Source organism: Arabidopsis lyrata (assembly GCF_000004255.2).
Source record: "Arabidopsis lyrata subsp. lyrata unplaced genomic scaffold ARALYscaffold_5, whole genome shotgun sequence".
NCBI lineage: Eukaryota > Viridiplantae > Streptophyta > Magnoliopsida > Brassicales > Brassicaceae > Arabidopsis > Arabidopsis lyrata.
Genome location: NW_003302551.1, coordinates 4812495 through 4823480, shown reverse-complemented (window position 1 = coordinate 4823480; position 10986 = coordinate 4812495). Strand labels below are relative to the sequence as shown.

At 36.1% G+C, this 10986-nt stretch overlaps 3 protein-coding genes across 3 annotated transcripts; 1 reads left to right on the top strand and 2 right to left on the bottom strand.

Annotated features, from left to right (window-relative positions):
* The first annotated feature begins 4556 nt into the window (after positions 1–4556).
* On the top strand, positions 4557–7423 carry LOC9311528 (putative pentatricopeptide repeat-containing protein At3g28640). Its single transcript, XM_021026275.1, has 3 exons — positions 4557–6520; positions 6594–6656; positions 7282–7423. Exon 1 carries the CDS (start codon positions 4566–4568, stop codon positions 6072–6074), a length of 1509 nt encoding a protein of 502 aa, XP_020881934.1. The 5' UTR covers positions 4557–4565; the 3' UTR covers positions 6075–6520; positions 6594–6656; positions 7282–7423.
* On the bottom strand, positions 6917–8721 carry LOC9311527. The gene is made up of 5 exons (XM_021026278.1): positions 8628–8721; positions 8142–8468; positions 7750–8032; positions 7328–7613; positions 6917–7072 (listed from the first exon to the last, which is right to left on the bottom strand). The coding sequence occupies exons 2-5, from the start codon at positions 8459–8461 to the stop codon at positions 7050–7052; spliced, it is 912 nt and encodes a 303-aa protein (XP_020881937.1). The 5' UTR covers positions 8462–8468; positions 8628–8721; the 3' UTR covers positions 6917–7049.
* LOC110228580 (AAA-ATPase At3g28610) lies at positions 8628–10473 on the bottom strand. Its single transcript, XM_021026276.1, has one exon. It carries the CDS (start codon positions 10286–10288, stop codon positions 8861–8863), a length of 1428 nt encoding a protein of 475 aa, XP_020881935.1. The 5' UTR covers positions 10289–10473; the 3' UTR covers positions 8628–8860.
* Between the last annotated feature and the right edge of the window lie 513 nt (positions 10474–10986).

Below are 10986 nucleotides of genomic sequence, written 5' to 3'. Positions count from 1 at the left end.
TGTGGCTCTTTAGTACTTTCGTTTCTGTTTATGGCTTTGCTTCGGTTGTATGGTTAGTCATCAATCATTGATCTTCTCATTGTTTGAATATTGTTGCATAGGAAAAATCTTCCTTTTTTATGAATCTTTCAAAAGTTGGGTCCATGCTATTCTCAGTAATTGATTACGTTTATTGAATATTTGTGTGCTTCCTCTGCTGATATTCTAATTCATGCTTTATTCGTCGTCTTTGATACACTCTGATTAACCATTGTGGACCTCTAGAGTCTAATTTGCAATATTAATGCGAGTCTCTTTAACTTACGGATTATGAAGAGCATCCTAAGATCGTTTAATTTGATTCAGGCTTTATGTGGCTAATGTTTGGTCTTGGATGTGAATTAGTCTATCATGTTTCTTGGAAGGTAGGAAGCAATCTTGATGTTTACCAAAATCCAATGTGCTCTTTTGTAGCTCAGTTTTGAAATATGTACTAATTATTGTAGAGGGAACCCGAAACAAAGAGACCATATGTATGATTTTATATGCGAAGAGAAGCTCCGAATTTGAAATCGTCTCCACTCCGGTGATATGTGGCCATGGTGTGAAGGAGTCTGGAGCCATGGTTATTTCAGATTCGGACATAACCGTAATTGTTAAACTAATAAAAATGAGATCAAATGTACCGGATTGATGAGAATTTTTGGTGTTCTTCGTCATGTTCTTCGTCGTATGGATCTAACAAAACAAAAAAAATATATATACCCCAGAATTTTTTTTTGTTTGTTAATAGAGAGAACCCACCAATTTTGTAGCGTTGATTGTGACATCGAATTGTTTGTCGGATGAATATAAGTCTCTAATCCGGAGACTGAAGTTGAACCCTAACAAAAACATATATTCATAGCATAAAATTCATAAATAAAAGGTAGAGCATCACATAGCTTTTTCTTCAAAGCCAACACATCTCTCTTTGTAGCCGAATTACTCTCCAGTTTGGTATATACTCAAATTTTCCAATGACTTCCTTCTCGAACCTGGAGCGTTTTTGCTTTGCCGGATATTTTTAGGATATGGCTCTTATGTATCTCTTGTGAGTCACTTGATATGTTGTTTAGGTAAAACTTTTGGTTTGAAAGAGAATGATCTACGACAAGCATAATCGGTTATTTGTTATATATGTGGCCATGTTCATATTGCTTTCTCCACAAGCAATTTTCCAGTTTTGTAGCATTCGATATTTAAATTTAAAAGCTTCAATACGTTGTATACATGTGTATGTATGTACATATATGAATTATTCTCAGTTGCACATAGTGGTTTCTAAGGGATAGATACTTGCTCTCTGTAACCCTCTCATTTTTAGTACCTATCTTCAGTGTTTACTTTGCTAAGAGCTTCTTGATAGGCATACATCTTTGCAATCTCAGATCAATATACTACAAATACATATACGATACAGTTAAGAAAATGATATTTTTCTTACAACTTTTTATATTGGTTTTATAAACAAGAGATCAACTGAAGGGTTACGCAGCGACCAATGGCGAAGGTAGAGACAAAGATACTACAATAGGGACGATAAATATGACACGATATATACAAAGGAGCTGCCTGTTTCTATACCATTGAAATTTTACGTACATAACTACTTCAAAGAGCAAGATGACTTACTTGATAGGTAAGAGATATGGTAAGAGATTATATTTTTCAAATATTTGTTTCCAACTACGAAAAACTCCAGTGACATACAATCTAAAAGCATGAATATGTCATAAAATCAAGAATACAACAAAAACCAGGAAGATGGGCCCAAATTAAAGTCCGAAACTGGACGTGGGGAACCCACGGACAGTGGCGGTCGGAGCGTTACAAATATGAAAGAAACGAGGAAGCGTGAATATGTCATAAAACCAAGAGTACTACAAAACCAAGAAGATGTGCTCAAAGAACGAAACTGGACGTGGGAACCCACAGACAGTGGCGGTCGTGGCATTACAAATATGAAAGAAACGAGTAAGCATGAATATATCATAAAATTAAGAGTACGACAAAACAAAGAAGATGGCCTAAAGACCGAAACTGGACGTGGGAAGCCCACGGGCAGTGGCGGTCGGGGCGTTGCTAATATGAAAGAAACGAGTAAGCATGGATATGTCATAAAATCAAGAGTACGACAAAACAAAAAAAATGGGCCTAAAGACCGAGACTGGACGTGGGAACCCATGGACAGTGGCGGTCAGGGCGTTGCTAATATATTGTTGGTTTAAATATATAGATTTTTTTATATTTAATTCTATTATATATATCAAGATATAAACACTAATAATTGTTTGTGATTCAAAAACACTATTAATTATTGATTACTAATAATATATATCAAAAGTTATAGCGTTTTACCATAATTCTATATTAATGGCGTTATAAAAATTAGACTTTTGACAAAATTAATTCAATAAATATCCCTAACCTGATAACCCTAAATATTAATTATTAATTCTGGTCTTAATCAACATACAACCCCGCGCTGGGCGCGGGGACCTCCCCTAGTATATATATATATATATAGAAATTAATTTAAAATTTTACCTACGGCAAAGATTTTGTTTTTCATATGAATAAAGTATTCTGCCAAAAGCAATTCTCTCATTCTCCTCACAAAGCTAAGATTGATGCTTTTGTATTTTGTTTTTCTTATGAATAAGTATTCTTCCAGAAAGCATGCAATACTCTCATTCCCCTCAAAATTTGTAATTTTCGAATATATATATCGAGAATGGAACCAGAACCGGAACCAGAACCAAGACCAAAACCAGAATTGGAACCGAGATAAGAATCAGAACAGGAACCAGACATTCCAAGAGGTTTAGCATTTTATTTCTTTAAATGTATATTAAGTCAATTAGTTTCGAGTTTTATTTGTATTTTAAATAAAATTTTATAATTTTTGAATATATATATATATATATATATATATATATATATATATATATATATATATATATATATATATATATATTTGTAATTCATCCTATGATCGAAAAATTTATAACCTACTTTTCTAATTTTAAATATCAAGACACTCGTCTCGCAATATTGCTACGGATTTGCGAGGGAATACCAACAATTTCTTGCAAGTCCGTAAAAATACCGCGAGTCGAGGTCATTTTCAAGTTTTCTAGAAAATCTGTAGAAAAAGTGCTACATTCTTGCAACGCAACGATGTCAACAAGAAAAACCTCTCTGATTATCTCAAAACTACGAAAAGACCCCCATTGTGGAAGGGACGACACATGCTTTTATCAGTTTATGTGTTCATGTTAATGGTGTAATCCAACAACTAATATTGTTTCTTAATTTACTACTCCCTCTGTATTCGAATAGTTGTCGTTTTAACTATAATTACGCTTATTAAGGAAAAGTTGAAAATGACTATTTTAACCTCATATTTGTCTCTTGGTAATTTAGACCGACTAATTGTGATCAAATAATTGAGGTTAATTTAGGAAGTTTTATTCAAAAGTTGTATTGAAATGTCAAAACGACAACTAATTAACAAAAAAAAAAAAAGTGTAGAACGACAAGTATTCGAATATAGAGGGAGTATTCAATTTCAAATTAATGTTTGAAAGTTTGAACCTGACAATAATAAGATCAACTACTGTGTATCTTTTCTTTTTCTTTTTTTTTTTCTTTTTAATTCCAAGATTAAAATGATGCAAAGCAACTGGATGTACATTGCAAGTTTCCTTATTGTCACAATTTGTTTTGCATACCAAATCTCGTGTAGTTACATTTGGTGTATCAAAATCATATTTTTTGTAAAACCAATCCATTCAATTTTTGTAAAACTATATTCTTGTAAAACCAATCTAATTAATTTGCTAAAACCAGTGTTTTCACGCTCGACCCTAACTGTCCTGTCCGACAGGTTAATCCGCAACCCAAACACTTTTCCACTTTTGGTTTAGTGCTAATATCCGACAATTTCAAAATCATAAAAACCTACAAAAACCCATCATTAATCCGCGACCCCGTGAATCGGTTGAACCGGCCGGATCTTGGTTTAACAAAATTCATTTGATTTTGGTCTTTTGGATTAAAATATAAGGTTTTACGCTTTTAGTGTACTATTCAATTAATTTTAGAACTTTTTCAGTTCTTTGGTTCTTCTCAAACGGATTTAGGTTGACCAAAAAATTTTAGTCACTTTATTATTATCGTTAGATTTCATATTTTGTTAACATTGTATGATTATTTTTATTTTTATATTTATAAAACTATATAATCTTTATAAATATTATATAAATTAAATTAATTTGAATCAATCGATCCATAGGCAAACTCGGTTGATCTAATAACCTGGTGATCCAGAAGGTAGTCCGGTTCACTGTCCGAGTCGGGTTTAAATAAAAAAAATCTAAAAACCTCTCATGAAAAAGCAATTTACCCTTCATCTTCTTCGTTTTTTTCACTACTTACGAACTATTTGAAGCAAACATCGTGCCGTTTTTCTAAAAAAGAACCGTTAAATAACCCTTGCCTTTTAACTTAAGCGATGATGACATTGAACGTCAACAACGAGGATGAGTGTTCTCTCAAGCTTCCATAAATCATGGAAGAGTTTAATCCTCGCAAGTCAACGTTGCAACACAGTGAACCAAATCAAATCAACACATTCTCTATTCATCATCCATGGCCTCCATCGAAACACTTACGCAATTAGCAAACTTCTCACAGCTTTTCTCCTTCTTCCCAATCTAAACAAACACTTTCACTACGCTTCCACTATATTCGATTCGATTCAGATTCGTAATTCATTCGTTTACGATACTATGATAAGAATCTGCTCACGAAGTTCTCTTCCTCACTTGGGTTTACGATATTTTCGATTAATGGTGAAGGAAGAAGATATAGCTCCAAGTTATCTCACGTTTTATTTCTTGATTGTTGCTTGTTTTAAAGCTTGTTTATTCTCTGTGGGTAAGCAAATTCATTGTTGGGTGGTTAAAAATGGTGTCTTTTTATCGGATGGTCATGTACAGACTGGAATTTTACGGATTTATGTGGAAGATAAAGTTTTGTTAGATGCCCACAAAGTGTTCGATGAAATTCCGAAACCAGATGTTGTGAAATGGGATGTTTTGATGAATGGATATGTTAGATGTGGTTTAGGTTCTGAGGGTTTAGAGGTGTTTAGGGAGATGTTGGTACGAGGAGTAGAGCCTGATGAGTTTTCGGTTACTACGGCGTTAACTGCTTGTGCACAAGTTGGGGCTTTAGCTCAAGGGAAGTGGATTCATGAGTTTGTGAAGAAGAAGAGATGGATTGAGTCTGATGTGTTTGTAGGAACGGCATTGGTTGACATGTATGCTAAGTGTGGTTGCATTGAGATGGCTGTGGAAGTTTTCGAAAAGTTGAGTAGGAGGAATGTTTTCTCATGGGCAGCCTTAATTGGAGGATATGCGGCTTATGGCTATGCAAAGAAAGCTATGACGTGTTTGGACCGGATGGAGCGAGAAGATGGTATTAAGCCTGACAGTGTAGTTCTTCTTGGGGTTTTAGCTGCTTGTGCTCATGGGGGATTTCTTCAAGAAGGCAGAGCAATGTTAGGAAATATGGAAGCTCGATACGGAATTACTCCAAAGCATGAGCATTACAGCTGTATAGTAGATTTGATGTGCAGAGCTGGAAGATTAGATGATGCACTTGATCTTATCGAAAAAATGCCCATGAAACCTCTTGCATCTGTTTGGGGTGCTTTACTAAATGGTTGTCGAACGCACAAGAATGTTGAACTCGGAGAACTAGCTGTTAAAAATCTTCTTGACTTGGAGAAAGGAAATGCAGAGGAAGAGGAAGCAGCTCTTGTTCAACTATCTAATATATACTTTAGTGTTCAACGAAATCCCGAGGCATCTAAAGTTCGTGGAATGATAGAGCAGAGGGGGATAAGAAAGACACCAGGATGGAGTGTGTTAGAGGTGGATGGAAATGTTACCAAATTTGTTTCGGGAGATGTGTCTCACCCAAATCTGCTACAAATTCACACAGTGATTCATCTCCTATCTGTTGATGCCTTGCAGATTTTGTAACACTCATTCTTGAACCTGCAAATCTTATCAAAGGACACTCTTGAGTTCTCTCGTTTCTACAGATTTTCTATTGAGCACCTCTGACCCATAATATACACTGGAGCGCTGTCCAAAGGTTATGTGGCAATGGAGTCGAGGAGTACTTATGAAGGACCAACAGGAGCTTCTGGACACGATGCAGCATTTGACCCCCCGAAACAGGAACAGGAAACTTAGGCAAGGCCTGAAGAAATTGATGAGCCTCTCAGGAAGGACCCTGAGAGTAGCGTTGTAAAGAAGTGTCTGATTCAAACTTTATGGTATCTGGAGACTTGGAGAGAGGAAGAGAAGTGCATGAAGAAAACAGTAGATACAGTTGAAATTTGCATGGCGTTTGGGCACACCTATTTAGCATGTAGAGAATAGAGAGGATTGAATCTCTTACAGTGAAAAGCTGAATAAATAACGTAAGACATAACTTATAATATATTTTCCATTTTCTTAATCCTATATTCTAGGTAATCAAATCTGTTACTGCAGGCAACCAGTGATTGATAAGGGTGTGTGTATCTTTTCTTCGCTCAGGGACAATGGTTCGCTCAGGTACGCTCTTGTCTTGCTTAACAGTTGCTGCCTTAAGTTATGTTATGCTCCTTAGAAACTATTCTTGACATGTAAAAACTTAAACATTTAGGATCTTGTTTAAAAATTCACTCATATGATTTGCTCTCATTAGCATCTCACTAAGATGAAAGAAGCTTATTGACAAGAACTTGATGGGAAGTCTTACGAAATCCCGACACAATATCTTCTTGCATGTTTGGCTTAGTATTGGGTTTTAGTTGCTTAGGTAGCATTTCACATACAGCCTGATGCTAGATTCTCTTAGTATCATGTTGGTGTACAACGTATTACCAAATTACACAATAACAGAAACTATAAGTTTTTGGTCTTGGATAACACAGTTTCTGTAATTTTGAACCATACTTCAAGTCTTCAAGAAGTGCTTGCAGCATCCCCTGTAAATTTTCGCAAACCACAAGCTCTTCAGTTATGTAATAATGATTCAGGGAAGCCATAGCTCAAATCTAACCAAAAAACGAAACTAACTAACTGAAAATTAAAAACCATCTTGTTCACACATTTCCATGACTGAAGAATCCACAAAACTGTAACTGTTCTGTTGACCTCAGTGTCTAATTTTTCTCCTGGTTTTCCATTGTTTTAGGTTTTGGTAAGCTGGAAAAGTATGAACTGATAAATAGAAACCTAACCTTTTGAAGGCGAGGGGATCAAGACAACGTGCATCTTTGTGTTGTTGGGAGGGAGATGCAACCGAAGGGGATATAATTTCCCGTTTAAAGGGTTTTTGGAACAGATTGATATGTCACTTAGACCTGTCTCTTCTTTGAGCTTCTCTTTGAGCTCTTCTAGTCCCATTCCCTTGAAGCAGAAAAGCTCTTCCTTTGTTGTTTCATCTACATTCCCATCTTCGTCCCCAATCCTATAATAAATTAGCCTGCCATCTGCCTTAACCGGTGAGCTGACACTGTCATCAGACTGATCATAAAATGTAAAAAAAAAAAAAAAAAAAAAGTATAGGTCAGTGATCTTTGATGCCCAGAAAAATCTTGTCTCTTTGATAAGATGCTACAACTACTTGTTTATTTAGTGATGAGTATAGAACTGATCAAACCTCGGATTTGGAAAACCTTGGGGACCGGAGAGAGAATCCTTTGGGTGAATGGGGCTCTTGATGATCATCTTTTCTTTCCTGCAGAAGCTCTGGTGGTGGTGGGGGAGGCGGGAGAGGCGTATAAGCCGGTTCAGCCACTGGAGGTGCTTTCTTCTTTCTGCTTTCCAAAATATCAATATCCCATAAAACCCAGTCCTGTGTGGTTGACCTATGAGGTATATCATGTGTAATCGAGTTCCTCCATGGCGGTAAACCCCCATTAGCTCGGAGATACTGTCCATACCTATTGAATTCAAATTCTCTCACACCATTCATATTCAAGAAGACTACATAGGGGAGTGGTGATCTTTGAAGAATATTACGTTAGAAGAGAGATCAAAGTAGACATGTACCTTGTCTTAAGCCTAACCTGAACGCCTTCTCTAACAGGTTCCCATTCAGTTGATGAATCTAGCCGTCGTGGCAGCGTTTGCGTTACCTTCTTCCCGGTCATGCCAAGGAACATTGGGATGTTTGAAGCGGTTAGGTACTTGCCAAAGCAGCTCTTAAGACGGATCACGTTTGTCACTTCTACAATCTCCACCGTCCATCTTGCGTTCATAGACCGCCCATCTCTGTCCTGGCTCACGGAATCTTCGTCCTCCTCTGCTAAAAGGTACTTGTCGTGGTAGCTACGTAAACGCACGGTTTCAGCCTTTTTGAAAATCTCCATTATTGTTCTGTTGTATCAAAACACAAAAATCTCTCACAAAAAAAAATGTATCTTATCAAAACAAAATCGTATGAAGAATCTTTTAAAGCCAATCTTTCCTGCAAATTTCATTAAAACATTCATGTTTGAATTCGAAAATGATAACAATGTTTAGCTTTGGCTATACCTGAAACAGGGATCTGTCGATGGCCAGGACCGCGATTTTACATTCAACGATTGGATTGAAGATCATTCATGCGAACAAATTTCAGGTACTTTGGAACCCTTTTTTAGTTTCTTTGATTTGGATTAGAGAAAAAAGAGGTTTCTTTGTTTTCTTATTATTTGTGGTGTTAATATGTATTAGAGATTGTTATTAAGGGTATATTAGGAAACAGCTACGTACGCATAATTAAGGGCTTAAAATAACATGTGAAATGCTTTAACTATCTTGTTACTATATTTGTTGTGTCCATCTAGTTGAGCTCTCTGAACCTTCTTCCTCCTCTTTAGAGACTGAATCAGATCTTTAAGAGATCCCTCAGCATCTATTTCACGATTCTTCTTCATCAAGTTCTCAGCAACATCAGCTGGCGCGATTTCCGTGTCCTTCAGCAAAGACTCGATCGTTTTGAACAGGGGATGAGAATCAATATCCAGATAGTTCTTTGCTAGAATCTTGAACGCCTCGAAAGTACAGTAGGACAACTCAATATGCATATCCATTCTCCCACTCCTGATTAAAGCCGGGTCAAGTTTTGCCAAGTGATTCGTCGTGAAGACAATGATCCGCTCTTGTCCACAAGCAGACCAGATCCCGTCAATAAAGTTCAAAAGCCCAGAGAGTGTTACGGAACTCTTGTTTTCTTCATTGCCTTGTTCTCCGTCTTCTCTCCAGATCATCAAGTTGCTCTCTTTCTTCTTTCTTTTGCCTGTAAAATCCAACGAGCAATCAATGTCTTCAAACACGATAATCGACTTATTAGAAGTAGCAGTGAGTAGTTTCTTCAGCTCTGAGTTGGTCTGTATAGCCGTGAGTTCGATATCGTAGATACTATAGTTCAAAAGATTCGCCATTGCAGCTATCATTGTCGATTTACCGGTCCCCGGTGGTCCATAGAGCAAGTAACCCCTCTTCCAAGCTTTCCCAATCTTCTTGTAATAATCTTTACCGTTGCCAAACGCAGCAAGATCATTCAAGATCTGCTCTTTCTTCTTCGGATCCATAGCTAATGTCTCAAAATTCGCAGGATGCTCAAAGTCAATATATCTCCATAGACTAGTCTTGCTGGATCCCCAATGAGAACTCGGATTATTTGTGAACAACTTCATCTTCTTGTTCTTGGCTTCAATAGATTTGCCTTCTTCAATAACATATTTTATGTAAGATTCGGTTACAATATCTCGCGAGCGTCTATGGAAAGTGAGCTTCAATGTTTTAAATCCTATGGAATCAGTCTCAGTCTCCCACCAGACACGAATTCCTTCATACTCATCTCGGACTTTAGTCTCGTCTCGTTTCAAAACCAAGCCCTTACTCTCTCTAACCTGGCTTGCTCTTAGATGCTTGGCTTTATCAGTTGCTTTTGCCCCAAGGTAAGTCTCGATGGGGTCGAAAGCGTGATTAATTCGATAATCTTCGTATTCAGAGAAGTTGATTTCAACATAAGGAGAGAAAAAGTTAATGAATCTGTCCGAAAATCTCTGGAAAAAAGAGAGTTGTTGGATTGTAGAGAGAAAAATCTCCTTAATGGCGATCTTGAGGTGGTTAGGGAAGATTTGTTGAATAGTTGCCCACAAGAAGAACAAACTCGCCAAGCTTGAACCAAACATATTTCCCATCATCATAATTTTTTAGATCAAAACCTTTCTTGTTTTTTAGGAGTTGGTTGTGTTTGGCTATGAGTATATATAGTGTGTATTACTTGTAAAGGTAATTGTGTGAGTTCCAAGAAAAAACAAGAACAAAGCTTTGTGTTTCTAATTTGGAAGTCCTTGTTCTCCAAGTTGTGTACTACTATTGTCCCAATTTTATTTGTTTTTCCTTTTCAATACCAAATATATATGCCTTTTTTCATAAGATTTTCTAGTTGGTGTTTTGATTTCTTTCCTTTATTGGTTATTATATATTTCCTTTGTTTCAATTTACTTGTAGTTCAAGGTTTTTGCACATAGGTTAAGAAATCACAAAAAATCTCATTTAATTTATCTCTTTTACATAAAAACATTATTTACTACAACTAATTCAACCAATAAAATAATATATTGTAAATATAATTAGTCAAAAACTATTTAAAACATTTAATTTTTGCATAGAAAGATGAAAATAACACTTATTTTGCAACAAAAAATTTATTCTAAACTACAAATAAATTGAAACGGAGGGAATAATCAATGTAGCTTTTTGGTTTAATAGACAACAAATCTCATTTATGGACTCATTCCTATTCACAAACATTGGATTTCAACATCAAATTTTGCACATTATCTTGACCGTTAAAAAATACAAAAAACAAATTCACATTGACGTATATTACAATTCTATA

Excerpts from the sequence above, each read along its gene's own strand:
- LOC110228580 (XM_021026276.1), bottom strand. The coding sequence starts at position 10,288 with ATGATGATGGGAAATATGTTTGGTTCAAGCTTGGCGAGTTTGTTCTTC.
- LOC9311528 (XM_021026275.1), top strand. The coding sequence starts at position 4,566 with ATGAGTGTTCTCTCAAGCTTCCATAAATCATGGAAGAGTTTAATCCTC.
- LOC9311527 (XM_021026278.1), bottom strand. The coding sequence starts at position 8,461 with ATGGAGATTTTCAAAAAGGCTGAAACCGTGCGTTTACGTAGCTACCAC. Across the intron at positions 8,033-8,141 it reads CAGGTTAGGCTTAAGACAAG|GTATGGACAGTATCTCCGAG; the intron begins GTACATGTCTAC and ends TGAATTCAATAG. Across the intron at positions 7,073-7,327 it reads GATCCCCTCGCCTTCAAAAG|GGGATGCTGCAAGCACTTCT; the intron begins GTTAGGTTTCTA and ends GAAAATTTACAG.